The 18184-nt window shown below is 41.2% G+C and overlaps 1 protein-coding gene across 6 annotated transcripts; it reads right to left on the reverse strand.

The window, feature by feature from the left end:
• Positions 1-119: 119 nt before the first annotated feature.
• znf821 (zinc finger protein 821) lies at positions 120-18165 on the reverse strand. Of its 6 annotated transcripts, none has more exons than XM_084933649.1 (6): positions 18028-18165; positions 8020-8151; positions 7760-7878; positions 6101-6199; positions 5443-5609; positions 120-3864 (listed from the first exon to the last, which is right to left on the reverse strand). In XM_084933649.1, the coding sequence occupies exons 1-6, from the start codon at positions 18041-18043 to the stop codon at positions 2898-2900; spliced, it is 1500 nt and encodes a 499-aa protein (XP_084789775.1). In that variant the 5' UTR covers positions 18044-18165; the 3' UTR covers positions 120-2897. The 6 variants fall into 6 exon arrangements, with proteins under 6 accessions (XP_084789775.1, XP_084789782.1, XP_084789765.1 ...); XM_084933656.1 differs by having other exon boundaries at positions 18069-18164; XM_084933639.1 differs by lacking the exon at positions 18028-18165 and adding an exon at positions 15514-16356 and having other exon boundaries at positions 7760-7875.
• Between the last annotated feature and the right edge of the window lie 19 nt (positions 18166-18184).

The following is an 18184-nucleotide window of genomic DNA, read 5'->3' on the forward strand; positions in this document are numbered from 1 at the left end:
GATTAATGAAGACAATGGGCTGCAGGGGCTCAAGGTTTGGAAACAACAGAACTGATCTTATGCAGTGCTTTGTAGGAAAAAAAAAAACAATGCAAAAAATGTAAACAATGCTGCAAACCAACATTATAATAAATTCAATGTTTATTTCCACATTCTTATCCAGGTTTCGTCACGGTCTGTACATCTGTTATTCCAGTAACAGAGGATGGCGTCCCCCAAAGTGCCATCCAGTCAGAATGCATTGATATCACAACTAGCATGTTGTCATTAGCAGTTTAGCTCATTCATTTGGCCTTGATCAGAAAGACTTCTTTTGTAAACATGGACATTGAGAGAAAATCCTGATAGAATATAGAAAGGCCAACATCTTGAAACATTTTTCGATTAAACTGTAAAAAACAGGCAGGCATAAACAAACAGAACACAAGCTCATGTTGAACCATTCTAGGACGAGTGCAGTTTCAGGACATGCAGTGTTTTTACCTAATCCACACTGAGAGAGCGCTGCTGCCAAAGAACAGTGCCGCGTCAGAGTCCACAGAACTTCCTTTCAACTAGTAAGTGAAGTTGTAGGACAAACAAGGTCACAGCAATTTCAAAGAGCAACCTCTGAGAATACCCAGTATTCATATTCTGAGAGAAAGAGACGACACCTGAAGCCTTTGTTGAGAACACTGATCTGCCCTTGGTAGAGTGTATAGTGAGAAGGATGGCAGTGAAACCCTGTTGCTTTTTGTGCTGAACTAGGAAGAGGAAACATCTCTCAAAAAAAGACAAAAGTGTCTCTACTAAAAGTCCCAAAACTGCCTAAAACTGTTCTGTTTGCATGACAGGTCTACAAATGATTCTTATGGGCTGGGGTGCCGTATCCAGGCCCTGAGCCCTCTGAGTTAAACTGCCTGAGTAGCTGAACTGTTTGCTTTGAAGTCTGTTTAAAATTGAGGTCGCATTCTGCATAGTTTCAGTGAAAAGTGAATTAATTTCCTTTAATAAATAACATCTGTTGCATAGAGGTTTGATGCACTCCTAGAAAAAAGCCTCTGAGGATAAAACCAAAACTCCCTTTAATTTTTTTGTCTTTTGTTTTTTCTTCATTAAGCCTGCTGGAACTAACAGCCAGGTGGGTTGCAGCTCGTCTAGGAGTGACTCAAACAGAACCGCTGCTCGTTCTTCTTTAAAGAGTACTTCTGAAACTGCTCATTTGACACTGTTAAATGTTTGCATCTGGATAAGCAAAGACAAGAAGAAGTGGAGGTAACAGGCAGGAAATTAAACAAGGGTTATCCAACCATGGCCTCTAATTTTAACATTTTGTAAATCAACAAAACACCCCAAAACACTTTTACAAGAAAAAAAATAATACATATATATATATATATATATATTCACATCATATTGCATAAACATGTGCTGGAATGAGGTTAATGAATCTCCTGGTATGGGCTGTATGTGCCGTGAAGTTAGCCCCAGTGCTCAGTAACAGATGAAGGAAACAAACAAAAAAAGTGTTTAGAACAATTTCCACTTGTCATGTGACACCATAAAAGTGACTTGCAGATATAAAACATAATTTAAGTGGTACTGTTTACACATCTTGAAGGTACTGCAGCCTTACAACACATGTGGATGCTACACAAATTGCACAAAGCAGAGGTTGCATTATCTATGTACGATTTCCCGTATGACGGTAAAAACCCACCATGTCGGAACCCGCTCATGAGGAAAACAAATGCATCTTTTAGGGCAGAATTCAAGTAATGCGACAAATTCTGAGGTCAACGGGTAACATGTTGTGTACTGTTTCTTTGCAACCACTTACAGGAATAGAATATTCCTCAATGCAATGAGCCCAAACATATAAGAGGTAACTAATGTATTTTACAGTACAATAACAGCAGCACAGACTTTATGACTTTACTTTTTTGTTGTTTTTTAAGAGCCAGAGAAAACCTCTGTAAAAGAAAGTCAAAATATAAATGACATTGGCAAAAATGTTCGGAGTGTAAAGACGCGAGAGTCGTATCTTGGCAAAGAGAATGTACAAAGGTGGACTGCATTGAGATGTAAAACTCAGAAATAAGAGGAATGTAGCTCAACACTGAACACGTTCAATAGGACATTCATTCAAACTGTATGTCAGAATCTATAACGCCTCTTGTTTTTAAAATCACTTGTGAATGTGTGTGTCCTATTAAAGTGCCTGAATGATAAATACAAACATAACAATGTAAAGAAAACAAATAAAAATGACCTGCATCCTCGGTAGTAGTGTACAGTACATATAGAGCTTTGGAAGCTTGGAGTTGGAACGCAGTAAGCCACAGGACAGAGGGCGCGACCACGGCGCCAGCTGAGGTAGTAGTTTGACTGAACACGAACTTCCCAGGGACCCATGGTAGCAGCTTGAAGAGAGGTGTAGCTACCTGGAAATCAGAGTCACTGGGCTGGCGGAGTGGACCAGAAAGGAGAGGGGACTGTGGCTACAAAGTCCCCTCTCCTGTCACTGAAGGTCCATGTGCAAATGATTTTTTTTTTTGTCCCCTCAAAGGAAGTGTAACTGCTCCTATGAGTATGAACTGTGTTAAATCTGCTAGTCCACTGACGCAACAGATAAAATCTCTTTACAACATGCTCTTATGTCATCATCCATACAATAAGAAACATTCTCATCCCTGTTCCCAAGGTTTTCTAGGCTGTTTAAAAAAAGACGTTGAAGAAGTTTTTGTTGTATTTAACAAAGCAGCTTGTGTGCGAAGCTGTTCGACGCAGATCGAGCTGAGAGGAAACCAGCTAGGAATGGTTCTCTGTGAACAGGCAGCCTGATGGCGCAGTGCAGAGGTTAATGATGCTGCGAGAAGCCAACTGGATTCTGCCCTCACCCGATTGGCCTGGACCCACTAGGGCAGCTTCATGAATAGACCATTATCAATGGAGGGGACAGGCATAGGGCAGGGAAACTGGAAGAGACTCATGTCTGCTGTGAGGGCAGCCATGGCTGCAGGATCGTGCTCTATCTGTGTCCTCAGAGCAGGGTCAATCTTCTCCAGCCGTCGCTTGATCCTCTTTGCCTCCCTCTCGCGGATCAGCCTGGCCTGCCTCTTCTCTGGTGTCTCGTTGGCCCTCTTTAATCGCATGGCCTCCCTGTCCCTCTGCAGCCTGCGTGCCCGCTGCTCCTCCGTTTCCTGCATCCTCTGCATGCGCTTGGCCTCGCGGTCCCGCAGCCGCCTCAGCTCCCTCTCTTCTTCTGTCTCACACGCCCGCTTGTTCTTCTTTGCTGTGCGCTCACGCTCCAGACGCTGCAGTCGGGCCTCCAAGGGCTCGTTCTTCCGACGCAGAGCCCATTTTCGCATCGGTGACTGGGCCGCCACTAGCTGCTGATAAGCCACGCAGCTGTTGCACACCAGCAGCACTCCGGCAGGATACACCGGCATAGGGCTCAGGATATCAGGGATAGGAGGAAGGCCTGAAGAGGAGGAGTTGAGTGCATCAGGGATTGAGGCGAGGGATGGCCCTTCAGAGAGGAGACTATCGGGCAGTGAGGGAAATGCGGGTCCCTGGTCCGTGCACGGTCCTGATCCTGGCCCAGGGCCATGACATGGTCTGGGGCCTTGACACTGGCTTGAGATGTGACCCTGCCCCTGGCAGGAACGTTGGGCTTGACATAGGTTGGGATTGGGGTTAGTTGCTTGACACGGGCAAGGACCCTGACACGAACTGGGACTGGGGCCCGGTCCATGGCAAGAATCAGTGCAGGGGCCCGGGCTGCTCATGGGGCTGCTCGAGAGGGAGTGGCACATGGAACTGGTGTCCCTTCCCCCAGTAAAATCCATCCTAGTTGTGTCGAGGACTTCTTTAAGCTTCTCCCTACGACAGGATACATGAATCAGGTAAACATCCTTTTTTTTTTTTTTTTTTAAGTGGTCTGGACTCTTCCAGGGAAGCATTAGATCCCTGATAGAAAGCTTGCTCCTGTCTAAATCTTTAATGTGGGGATCATAGAGCCTTTCACTTGAGGTCTCCTAGACTAGATTTGTTTCCTGTTAAAAATAAACGTATTCATTTTATACTGCGTCTAAGTAAAATGCTTTTAGCTCTCTCACAAACTAACTTTCTTCTGAGTTTTGAACAGCTAGGTGGGGTTTCTGTGCACACAGCCAAAGCGTGCCTGAGATCACGATATCTGTGATATACTCTCTCGCTTGCGTTACACAGAGACAAGAGCAGGAGAAAAAAAAAAAAACACTAAACTATCTGAAACTAAGTGTTCAGAGCAGTCTGAAATCCGAGATTTCACCCCACAGGGATTTTTTTCCACCAGCCTGCAACAAAGGCTTCATACATCAGACTGACAGGCATTGTTTTTGCCTTGAATTTTTGTTAGCCTGGCTCGTATGGTCACATATTTTAGGCAACAGTAAAATTTAGCTGTCAAGCTGCAATGAGTTACATGACTTGAAACCACTTTGCTGCAATGGGAAGAGATGACTGATTCCGTGTTAGTCGTTTCCCAAACTTTTTTGCTTCAGAGAGGAATTAGGGCCATGCGTCAAATGAACTCTGGCTAGCTCTCTGGAGAGAAGTTTAACAGGCTGTTAACAGCCTCAGAGGAGGTGACTGTTCAGAAAACACTGGTTGCCAGATGCTGGTTATGTTACTTTATTGTAGCTGGCTGGAACAACATGAAACAGCTTTTCCACGTACATCTAAGATACGCCTTTATTTGTCTCTCTTTAGAATAACAAGTATTTATGTTTTATTTTTCCAAACTTAGCAGCAAATGATTCTGCCAACTGTAATGCTTCATGACTTTTCTCTTCTCTCCTTTTTATCACTTCACACTGCTTCTCCTTCTACAATGCGTCCTGACCTTGTCAGTGCTGTTTAAATTAGAAATGTAATGGTAGTTGCTAAGCAACACGCAAGTTTATTTCCATTAAATCTGTCATTGCAGTACTAATTTTATTCATCCCTCATGCTCTGCATTCTGTCTAATCCCACACTTGGAAAACCATTGCTCTTTCTCATTCTATTATAATGTATTAAAGAGAAAATGTGACTTCTTTTTACTCAATTTATATTTTCAAAGGCTCGACAAAAGAAAAGGTTTGTCTTAAAAAAAAAAAAAAAAAGAAAGTAGCATGCAGTTTTTTATGTTTCTACATTACACTCCTGCCAGAATCAATTTTTAGATACTCGAAAAATTAAAAGGCCTCATTTTAAATAGCTCATCCTTCTGAATCAGTGGTGTCTTTTCACCTTGTCATAAAGGGACCACATATGAGATATTGTTTTAAAATTCTTAAGATAAATGACATAATTAAATAATAAGCACTAAATAAACACAGAAACTTCAGGGCCCGGTTAGTATAATTATATCACAACATCTATATTCAATCTGCATTTAAGACCTGAGATGAGAGCTACAGCAGAGATGAGCTCAACCTGTTAAAGTTGTTGGTGTCTGTGAAGCGTGCACCACAGACAGCGCAGTTGGAGAGGCGGTCCTCGGAGTGGATGAGAAGATGGCGTCCAAGTGAGCCGGGCGAACTCAGGGCTCGCCCACACACTGGGCACACATAGCTCTTGGTGTTGCTCATCATAGTCGTGTGCTGTTACAAGACAGCAAACAGAGATGAGAAAAGCAGCAAACTTAAAAGATATGATAACTTTGTATTGCAGGCGATTATCAGTTTGCAATATGTTTGCAAAAGGAAAAAATAACAAAGGAAATATAAATTTAAAATATTATGAACTTGAAAAGTAAAATTATAATATTTAAATTCATGTCTGCAACAGTTATAATTGATGCTGTGGTTGTTATGCATGGTAGTATAAATGCAAACAGCATACAGAGTTTATACAACGTTTACATAAGAAAAAGGCTGGGAGACCACTCTAAACCAAATTTATTACAGCAATAACAATTACAGTTAATGCTCGTGGCACTATTCCCACAATCCATAAAAACAAAACTATGCAGCTATATGACAAAGTAGACAGATTGCAGAGCAGATAGGCTGCTGCCACACGGCTTTGAAAATTGCATTTCTTTTTTTGGTTCTGTACTAGATCGGGGCAGGTGAGACTATGTTATTCTCACCTGGTAGACATGGGAGATGAGCTTATCTGGGCTGCTGAAATCCAGCGGGCAGAGAGGACAAACAAAGTTGTTGCTGTGCTCTCCCCCTTCCTCGCTCTCCTGAGGAAAGTCAAGAACCATTTAAACTCGTTTCAGAAGCACATTAACACTACATTCAAATGATTTTACACCTACATCTTACAGTTGTAAATCACAAATCTGAATTCTGAGTTATTTATTAAATTAAAATTTCCAATTTGTATGATGGCAGTTAAAACGTAAGCACCACACTAAAACAGGCCTTGTTTTGGTCTGAAGCATTTTCACAAGTGGATGAAGACGTGTTGAGTGTATGACTGAGCAAAATTCCCACAAGTCCCGGTGACTCACTGACAGTGACATCACACTGTGTGCTGAGACAGATGTGACTCACAGAACATTTTCAAACAGAAGGTGCAGGCAGAAAACATATTGGTTGGACCTGGGGGTGTCTAATAACTCAAAGGGCACTTTTGAATAAAAATATTGGGCCAGACCTCTTCATCTTTGAATCCAGGTGTTCTCGAACCATTGCACAGGTCTAAAAAAATCAAACAGCCATATGGTCTGCCTTTACAAACATTTGTGAAAAAATGGTTTGCTCTCTGAATTCATGTGTGTTGCTGTAAAATGACGCCAGCGTTGCAAGGACAAGTCAGTTCATGAAATTTCTTCCCTCACAAACAGTCACGATCAGCTGTAAGCTGTATTATTGCAAAGTGGAAGCTTTTAGGAACCACAGCAACTCATCTGTGAATGTGGCAGATCATGTAAAGTTACAGAGCAGTGCATAAAATTCACCAACGCTCTGCTGATTCAGTAACTGCATGTGGTTTCATGGCATGGGTTTCCATGGCTCCTGTAGATGTACTAAGTAGGTAGCCCACTACTTTTTTTCCCACTTTTACTATATTAGTGAGGTCTTTTAACTGATTATTTATCATTTTCACTTTTATCTTTTCAAAGTAATAAAACAAAAATGTCAAAAGTTTATTATGTTATGTATGTTAATTGTTATTTTGCATACAAATAGAAAGATTTTGGTGAAATATCGCTACTTCCTTTCCGGTTATCTCAGGAGAAATATCTGCAATATTCTCTAGCACAGCACATTAGCTTTAAATTCACAGATGCATGAACCTAATTAAACATCATAAAACTGGAGCAGATGACAGGGTGGGCATCTAGATGCAAATTACGGTTCACATTGACTTGTTTTTCATGCACGACTGATGGATGAGAGTTGATAAATTCTTCTCACGCCTACCAACTCGTTTATAAACCACATATTTCATAATCAAACAGATGCAGGGCAGATACTTGTCTTCATTTTTTTTTTTTTGATCTCTGTCGTGTTTTGTTTGTGTGTTTATTCCACACCACAACGTTACCAGTATGGTCTCTTCTAGTGTAATGCATAAGTTGTGTTCAAACTAATTGATGATGTGCCAAGAAGTTGTTTTCAAAGAAGTACACAGTGAGAAATAGATAAAATCTTTTTCCAGTTATGAGAACATTACCACAACCTTTGTGCGTGTTCCTTTTTTGTATTTGTTAGAATGAAATAAACATTATTGCCATTCAAAGCACCATCATAAAGAAACACTAGAGTGAAGGTGTCTAAATTAGCAGCCCTCTCACCTCTTTGACTCCTGCTCCTTGTAGGAGACACTGCGTTCTCTTGGTGGTCATGTGGTCGTCAGCAGAGGTGTTGGAGGACGAGTCTTCGCCGTGGTTTTCTGGGTCACTATCGCTGTCTTCTATGGAGGCAAACACAGCCCTATCAATACGGACAGACAACAAAACACAGGGCAGGGCTTATTCTCACTAACACCCCTCATTCCAAGGACATTCCTACAGAGTCCAACAGTCCTTCCCTGACCCTTCCCTCCATCCTGTACCTGAGAAGCTATCCTGCCCTTGGACTTCCTGGGAGTTGTTGCTGCAGCATTCACTGTCCTCTGTGAATTCGTCTCTGCCATCCATGTTAATAGTGTGCTGGAGTCCTGTGATGGTTGAAGTGTGGAATGGCCCTGGAGATAGAAAGACAGTAGAAGGACCGTCAGTAAGATTCTTGAAAAGTTGACTTTCTCACTTGTGGTACATGTAGAAAAAGCCAACAAGCTCTTTCAAACTAGGCTTCAAGACAAGACTGGAGTTGACCTTCTCATAGTCTTGAGACACAACCATAAGACCCGTCATGCCAGTATTAACAACATGTTGGAAATGGACACCAACAGAAACTGTACTACAGGCTAAATCAGCACTCCATCCTTCTAAGATTGGGAGCTACGTTCAGCGAAGAAGAGTAGGAGTGGGCCTGTTTCCAGATAGACCCTTGTGGAACAAAGGAAAATGGCGAAAGCTGGTCGTTTTGGAACTCCAGTGGCAGGAGGCGGCTGCAAGATTTGCTAATCTTAGAAGCCCAACAGCAAAAGTGGATGAAGTGGGAAATATTGAATAAAGGGACAATCAACTGGAAACGCACTCAGGCACATCATGACTTTAATTAAAGTGAGCCTTTGTCAAGGCAGGTATACTTAGAGACACAACCAGGTGCTGAAATCTCTGTCTATCAATGCCAAAAGAGCAGCACCACTGCCACTTCAAGAACAATGACAAAAATACCCTCCATCACTGACCAGGAAGACTTTTGAAGGAGGTTGTTACTAGAAAATGTTCTTTGATACACGTCAACAGCTTATAATCCCATCAGAAATAGTTGCTTCTGCCCAAAGACCAGATCTGGTACTTTGGTCCACCACTCTCTGTATTGTCTACTTTATAGAACTAAAAGTACCATGGGAAAAAGCTGTGATACACTCAGCTGAAATCAGATGCAGAGCATTGAGGCTGGATAGCAACAGTTTAGCATTCCATAGTTAAACTTATTAAACACTTGGAGATGCACAGCCAAACCCTATGCCACCACCTTCAAGGTGATTCCAGGGATTGCTTAGCGCTGCAGTCAATGGCTGTGGATGAGGAGGAAAGACCCCAGCTGTGCGCCAAGATGTTAGGGACACACACCCAGATCTGATTCGCCTGTGGTGGACCTGCCCCGGTACAGGGACAGGGCAAAAAGCCACAACACCTAAAGATGCTGAGAAATACAAATGAGGATGTGTCCCTAACATATCCTGGACATTGATAGAACAATAATCTTATACAGAGGACAACTACTACCATCTGGTTCTATGCATCGAAATCTTGGGCCATAATAGTGTGCCTTAATAGTACTGCAGGTATACTTTTTGTGCAGTTAAATATTAAAAAGCCATGACTGACAGTCACTGGCCTTCAGCCTGACTGCAGCTGTTGTTGGGAGGAGTTAAAAATGCCAACATGTTGCCAAGGAAGCTAAAGAGGCACCTGGAATCCTGACATAACTTCAGAGAGAAATCTCCACTTCAGCAGATGCTGGATCAGAACCAGGGACAACAAGACTGCCTGTTGGATTGTGTATGACAGAATCTGATGAGTTTAGTGCAGCCTATAGTGAAGCACAAAAAGAACTGAAGGCCTTTTGCTCAAAAATATCTTCATCTGCACAATCAGAAGAACTGATGATATTCCAAATGAGGCTTCTTTTATAGGTATACCTTGAAATTTTGTCCTGCCTTGGGCACAAAAAGAAAACGATTCTGAGCAACTGTCTCTACCCATACATTGTACCCGGCATATGAAAGCTTTATCTCCATAGCAACTTCATTACAGCATCTGCTACTGTAGTGTATCACAAGAAGGTATAAATCTTTAAATCGTTTAATAGAAGTGGTTTCACCTATCGCTGAAGTTCCATGGTTTGATCACACTTAATGTGGATCACGCCATCCAATTACAATTAAAAAATCTTGAGATTACGCTAATGAAAAAAAACCTATAATCAAAGCAAAACAGATAGAAAGCTGTCCCAGAGAGTAAATTATTGAAACCATTCTACCTTTTTCTTAACACTCTGGGGGCGCGATCAGCTTGAGAAGAACTTCTTAGCAGATTCATCTGGTTTTATATGACCTATACAACAAGCAGCAGGATTCATACAAAAGCAGCGAGACAAGCCCAGTTGCATATATGCATGCACATTTACTTCACTTGCATCCCAACCCCCACTATTTTTACACACATATACAATCACAGATACATGCTAGCTGTTCCGACAGCCATGCTGCAGTCCCACGGGGGGAGCAGCCTGCACTGTTATCCTCCAGCTAACTGCCTAGCTGCTCCGTTTCTCTCTCTCTCCTTCAGTACCACCCACACACTGAACAGCCTGGCTCGCCCTCTGTCCTCCCAGCTTATATATGGAGCTCTGTCTACTTCTATATCTTTACCATCAGCTCTGAGGGGGAGGATAAAGCTTTGCACCATGACAGCCCATATGTAGCTCATTTCACTTGCCGCGATGCCACACTTTATTGTACACAGCGGCTCTTTTTGGCTGCAGGATGCGATGCAATCCCTTCACTTTTCTTCTTATTACACTGGACTCCGCAAACGCTCATTCAACTGCCAGCACTGCTCCTTTGGATGCAGTCTTGGTGAAAACTCCTCTGGCATTCACACATAGGAACATCACCACTTGAGATAGCGAAAATTAATGATAGCTTAAAATCCAATTTTCTTCCCTTGTGTGCTCCCTCTCCATTTACACAGATCAGAAGATGGGAGAGAGAGATCCTGACTTCAGTTACCTGAGACTGGCAGAAGTAATTACAGCATTCATCACAATCCTGAGGTACTGTGCACGGTGCACAGACACACACTTTCTCTTTTATTGTGTGTATGAGCAAGACAGAAGTATAATCTTAAAGCTAGTCATTTGGCTACTTGTGAGAAGTTGGTATGTGAACACAGTTTGGGCACTTTTCCCACAGAAATCCAAGCATTCGTTAGAGTGGGTCCGAGTATTGAACTGTGAACTACTACAACAGGCTGGCTTCTCGGCGCATAGCCAATGATTGATGTGTGAGAGATACCCATCCCCCCACCGCTACGGTTCTGTCTGTACATCTGTCTCTCCTTGCTCCCCCCCGCCGCCACCATCACCACTACCCACCCTCCTCGCTCCCTCAGTCTCTAGCACTGCGATGTTATCTCTGAGTCTGTGTGTCTGTAGGCAGGAGGTGACGCAGTGTCTGACTGAATCCAGACAAAGAGACAAACTCATCAGCCAAGAGACACACACAAGAGGGAGAGGGCTGGTTGGGGGGCGGGGGGCGGGGTGGTAGGGTGACGAAGGGGTAGCGCGCAAAACAAAACAGACAAAAGACAGAATGCCAAAACTCTACTCAAACACAGAGCAATGGGGGTCCTGTTGAATTCAAAGGCCCCTCCTTCTCCTTTTCAGCAGCCATCCCCTCCAAAAACGCACACATGCAGACACACAACACTGTCTGAATCTGCAGAAGTACTGGGGCCCCCCCTCTTACGTCCACAGACTTTCTGGAGAACAAGGACGGTGGGCCAGACATCTGATCAGTTCTCACCACGAATAACCTACATGTTTAGATTAGGATTTTGCTTCAACTACAAGACTGACAAACACCTTGTAGTCACACGAGACTCAAAGTTGGATTCATAAAAGCCCCCCCGCCTGAGAACTCACTTTCATAGTTGGATCAACAATACATATATAATGTGAAATATTCTGAAATAACACCTTATTTGTTATAATTAATACTAATAAAGGTTTTCAGAACTTCTACATTTAGGTACAGAAAAATTATGAAACCAAAGCCTCACATATACTGTTACACAAATATACTGTACTTCCCTGACAGGCATCCACTTGACACCACGAGGGTATGCACCACCACCTCCAAACAAAATACTTTTATGTAATGCATAAAAATCTTGAGTATTGTTGTACATCAAACTTAACAGCTAGACAGACACCGCTGTTGTATCATTGTCTGGAATTCCCTGTGTATGTGTGTGTGTGTGTGTGTGTGTGTGTGTGTGTGTGTGTGTGTGTGTGTATTTGTGTGTGAGCATGTGCATGTGTGTCAGCCCGCCTGCCTGTCAGACTGTCTCCCTGCCTGTCTGGTCTGTCAGTCTGTCTGGTCTGACCGACTCAAAGGGGACAGCTCTTTGAATGCAATTCATACCTCACAAGAAAAGACAGGTAAAACAAATCATGGTGAGGAAGAATGAAAGTTGGTGTGCAAAAGGTGTCCTTCTGCACTCACAAGAATTTAAAAAAAAAACATATTATACAACAGTCTTGGGGCCTCCTGAGGCCTTTCGCTCACTCTCAAAGGTGTTTCAGAGCAACAAATGAGCTCATTAGCTCACAGGGATGACTGCGGTCTGCAGCAAGTGTGAGATGCATTTCTCCAGAAGTTTAAACAAACTATCTTTAGAAAGGAGGGTCGCAGCATACTTCAGTAGATTACACTGGGCAATCCCCTTCAGTGGACAAAAACTAGCTTAAGATAAGAGGTCAGCAGGGTAAGCACTGACAAGAGCATCCTGGTAAAAGATGAGTCACCAACAAAATATCTACATTAGAGGGTCTCCCAAGAGCTCCTGAGATCTGCTTCAATAAATTTATCTGTGCTTTATAAAAATATGACACTATTTTAAAATAGAATTTGGTCAACAAATGTCAGTAATCCAGTCAGTATGCATTACACTGTAAGCGACCAGTAAGCTCAAGGTCCCTTCTTTAAATGGAAGAAATTGTTATTTAGCTAAAAAATTATTTAACAGATGAGCAGCAAACCATCACATGTAAACAACAGAAACCAGATGTTTGTTTATTCAGATGACTGCTTACCATTAAAATAAAATCTTAATTAAAATCTGGGATGGGAAACTAAGATGTTGAACAAAATTAGAAAGTAAGCATGAAAAGTGTTTGTGTAGTAAAAAAATATTAGACGTATCATTCAATAAAGGAAGAAAGGGGGAAATAACAGAAACACTCTTGCATACAACGCAAGGGAAGTCTTGCTGCTTGTGTGCTCAGTAATGCTCTCCTGCAATCTTGTCCTAAATCTGAGCTGTCAGAGAAAACTGAATCAAGTGCACGCATAGCTACTGTTTGTACAAGCTGAAACCTCTGTCCCTTCTGTTCATGGTTTAGTCACAGGTGGGGTTTTTTTTTTGTTTTGTTTTTTTAAATGCCTCATACTTTTTTTTTTTTTTTTTTAAAGAGCAGATAACTGACAAAAATAACATCTCAAAACTGAAACATGGTTAGCCACAAGCCTTGATACCTAAATTAACTGAAAGATTCTTTCACACAACATTTCTAGTCAATATAAGCTTGTCGGCCTTAAAGGAGAGATATTTATAAAAAAATATTTTAAGCCTGTAATCAGCACCAACAAGTAATAAGCTCCACTATTAAAATACAAGTGATAGTGGCTACTTAAATTATTTTTAAAAATGTACCAGGAGTGTGCTCTTTCACATATTATGTAACACATTCAGTTATTTGTCATTACATGCTGCAATAGTGTAGCTTGCATTGTTATAAGCTTGTGTACCTGTATGTGTGTGAGTACTTTGGCAGGTGTTTGTCTGTCTGTGGGTAGCTTGTTGTTGTGATTTGGCACTGTATAAATAAAATTGAACTGAAGTGAAAGACAGTGCTAATCACACACACAAAACTTTACAGATGAAATCTAAATGAAGCCGAGTTTGAGATTGTGTGTGGTGCGGCTCCCCGAGTACTGAGTATTTGCATTAAAGTGTAGTAATGCCTTCTGATCACCGGACGAGGTTTTTCCTGGCTCAAAATTGGCCTTTTGGGGATGATGCCACATACAGGTAAGGTGAGAGTATTGGGTATCTTACATATCTTAGTTATTTTTAAACAATTGATAAATGAAAAAGCGAGTCGGGTTAAAGACTAAATTTAACCCTACATAAAAACTGACTGATAGTTTTATCACTGTGCGGGTGGTTTTTCTGTGGTGTGGTAAACACTAAAATTATGCTGGAAAAACCTTGCAAGATGGTCACTATTGATTTTCTAGTCTGTTGAGTGCATCTGACCTGAGCTTGCTCTCACTGCATTTATTGCCCATTTTATGCCCGTTTCTTTTGTTTTCATATACCTGTAAATAATAACTGTGGTCAAGTGGGACCGCACTAAGATTGGATCAAAGTGGCTGCATCACCCGTCAACACGCTGGCATTAAGTATGCATGGTAGTTATTACTGCATTATTACCAAGCATGATAGAGTAGCTATTATTGGTTTCTACTTGTGATTCTATGTGTGTCATCATGGTAAAATGTACCATAGAGATACCTCAAACTGAATTTCGAAAATGCTGACAGTTGTTTGTATACGTGTCTGTGGGCAAATTTTGCCAGTGCAGTAATGTCACAAAAGCTGTAAGGCGCTGACACAAAACGTTACATATCTGTATTCTTCAGCGAAATAACGGTTAAGTCAGAAGATGGGTGTGGTCCAACTCATGAGTGCTGAATACTTAGTACTAATGAGTCTAAATGTCAGTATTCTGGCATGTGTCACAACTGGTGTGATCCCACTGCAAGATGGTCTCTAGTTATAGGGCTCATGGGCTGGATCACACAAGTTTACCAGCTTGGCATCAACTACAAACCTGCCACATTTCATGGCTTTATCTGTTATTTTGGCAAAACCTCTTCCCAAACATACACATTTTGGCACATTCCAAAAAGGTTTTTACCTTCAATATGAAGAAAAGTCACCAGGACTGTAATATTAAAAAAAAAAAAACCAGTAGTCTTGGTAAATGGAGTTTGATTTACTCAAACTTAAAATACATGTTTGTTTAGCAAATAATCAAAGAATTCTGATAAGGAAGTTACCACTCTTTGCATTGGCTCTATGTGGACCAATCACACTTACAGCCACCTCACAAAATCCAACTTCCACCGATGAAAAAAAACAAACCTAAAACTCAATGCATGCACAAAAGCACCTGCCAAAATACTCAAAACTAATTCTGTGGTAGTTCCTGCAACAGTAGGTGTCCTGGGACTGCATTTTTAAACAATGATACACATGCATATCTTTTTGGACAATCTTCATAGAGTTAAAATACTCCCTAACCCCTTACCCTCACAATTAAAGTGCTAACCCTAACCTACCTCTACCTCAAAAAATAAAAAATAAAAAACAACTTTTGAACCCCAAACTGCCTTTTGCCTAAATCCTGGTTCTTTAAAAGCTGTCTGGCAACACAAATATCATTAGTTACGATGTTTATATCCTACAAATATAGATAAAACAAACAAACAAACAACACACACACACACGGAGAGAGAGAAAACTCACAATGCTTGCCTCGCAGCGTGATCATGTCAACCGACCCAAGTATACACGGATAGCGCAAGTGTCATCAATAAAACTCGTGAAATAGTAAGAGAGACAATACCTGAAATACCTACAGTTAACTTTGAAGGGGTTGGTCTGTTTTCGCCTGGACATATTACTGCCCAAACCGGTTGGAAAAATTGAAAAAAAGAAAAAAAAAAGAATATCCTAACCCCGGACGGTCCAAGTATGTTCCGGACAGAGGGAGCAGATGATGAAGAAAATAGTAATATAAAAAATCAAATCGTTTAGATGAGAAACTGGGTCGTTTTCGGAGATTAAAAAATAAAAAAAAACCGGGCACATTTAAGAGTCACATTCTTGCGGTCTTTTTTGTTGTTGTCTTTTTTAAAAGCCCCTTCTTCAGCCGATTATCGGGTTAAGACGATGTCCAAGCCCGGACAGAGAGACTCCGAGCAGCTCCGAGCTGCTCCGATCCCGATCCGCTGGCACCCGCGCACAACTGCAGCGCAGCACGAGCTCAGCTGATATCTAAACGTAAAAGGAATGAAGCTAACGTCGAACAGCATTGTGGGATGTGTAGGGACGCAGGGGAGTTCAAGTGAAAGATACTATGCTGCATTCAGGTCGTGTGGGAGAAAAAACCCCGACCATGTTCAAATATCAATTTAAAGTAAGTAAATTGCTGTGGGCGGTTTTGACGAAGCAATGATTCCTATTTAACTTCATAAGCTCTGTAACTATAACCTGACAATGACACCTCAACTAATAACTAATAAATATCCATCCAAGGACTACTCAGCACATCACATCCCCAATAAACACTATCATAAGAACTCACCCACGCGTCTGAAATCTACCGAAAATAAATGAATAAATAGATAGATAAATAAATAAAACATAAAAACAAACCCATAATCTGAAAGGACCTTGAAGGATTAATGTGTCAAATCATATTCTTAGGTTAAATTATTGTTCTAATCATATTCTTGTATTATGAATATTGTTATTAAATAGAAGGGGGAAATTAATGTTCAAGCAATTATTTTGCACTTACACATTTGATAAGTCAGTTACACTTTTGAGTTTATGTTGCCATTAGACAAAGAGTACAAACACAACATACAACGGGATGCTGCATCCTGTCACAGTGACAAAGTAAACTTTTTTTCCTGCTGTATGGCCAAATGAAGAAACTGACAACATACAGAAGCCTTCTAGAGTGATCCTGGACAACCAAATTAAAAAAAGAAAAGTACAGTATGCAACAAATAAATAGCACATCTTTAGATTTACAACAAACAAAAAACAAAACTGAAAACTGCAACGACTCAGTTCTGTTTAGTCACAGATATATACTCAGTATTTCTGTAACTTACATTATACAATATAAGTCTTTTGTTTTACACAATGAAATTATGTGAGAGCGGCAGTCCAGGGAGTGTGCTAGGGCCTCATAGGAGAATTTTTACAATAAATACACACATAAAAAAAATACATTCAATTTGGCATTTTTCGATTAACAGGGATGTATTTTTAAGATTACCACTAAAGTGTATATATAAACCTATAGGATAGAGGTACTTTTATAGGCTAAATAAAATGATCATCCAGTCCTTCACTTTCCTTGAGTGAGGGGGGGGGCAGTTGTAGCCTATCCCAGTCAGAGTCAGGGTATACCATGGACAAGCTGCCAATCTATTGCAGGGCTAACCCATAGAGACAACTATTCAAACTCATATTCACACTTGAAGCTAATTTAGGATCACCAGTTAATCTAACCCCATGCATGTCTTTGACCTGTGGGAGGAAGTTAAGAGTTTTCAGAGAGTGAACCCACCATACAGATGTGGAAAGAACATGTAAAGTACATCCAGAAAGGCCTCAGACTGAATTTAAACCAAGAACCTTCTTGCTGTGAGGCGACAGTGCTATTTCAAATAATTAAAAAAAATACATGAACATTTACTTTTTATTATGCATATATTTTTTTTATTCTAAAATGCACAGAGATGCCTCCACTGATTGGACACTGACAAAGCTGAGGGTATTTTTCTGTTACAAAAGCCTTACTATTTCTGAGCCTCTCGCACAGTTTGTGATACCTTTGTGCTCCCTCTAGCCATAATAGGAAGAAAAAGTAGTGCTACAATTAATCATGACACTTGTAATTTCATTTTCAACTCTCTTTCTAACTGCATATCCTACAGTCAACACTAGATGTCGCTACAAACCGTTGGACTGTCAATGTCATAACATTGCATGTAGTCGTCATCACTGACTGCCACGAGTAAACTGACCGCAGCACCACATTGACCGGGTGAAAATGTACTCTTCCGCACGCTCGAGCAAAAATATGCCATCTCAACAAAATAATCTCGTCAGGTCATGAAATCGCCTTTGTGAGGCAAGTGGCAGATGACACACATTCAGACGCAAACGGCACGTCACGTTATGCACAGTTATTTAGATATCCAGTCAGTGAGTACAACGGGATAACATCAGCTAGCTGGCTAATGATAACAAGCCTAACGTTAGCCCATTATAGTTACTGTGAGAACGATGGAAGCGAACAAGCCACACAGCAATTAGTAAATGATAAGAAAGGGTTGAGTACAGTCACCTACCTACATCTCCCATCATAATGAAGACATAATTCAACTATTACCCATGTTGTCCAGTGAACATATGAGGCAGGAGTCTCGAGTAAGGGGCACAGACTGTGATTAAGTCCTCCCGTACAGCTAACGTTACTGTACGCTGATGATAAACTTGAGCTCTTCT

The sequence above is a fragment of the Perissodus microlepis genome, chromosome 1 (assembly GCF_051167445.1).
Source record: "Perissodus microlepis isolate ML-2025 ecotype Zambia chromosome 1, ASM5116744v1, whole genome shotgun sequence".
NCBI lineage: Eukaryota > Metazoa > Chordata > Actinopteri > Cichliformes > Cichlidae > Perissodus > Perissodus microlepis.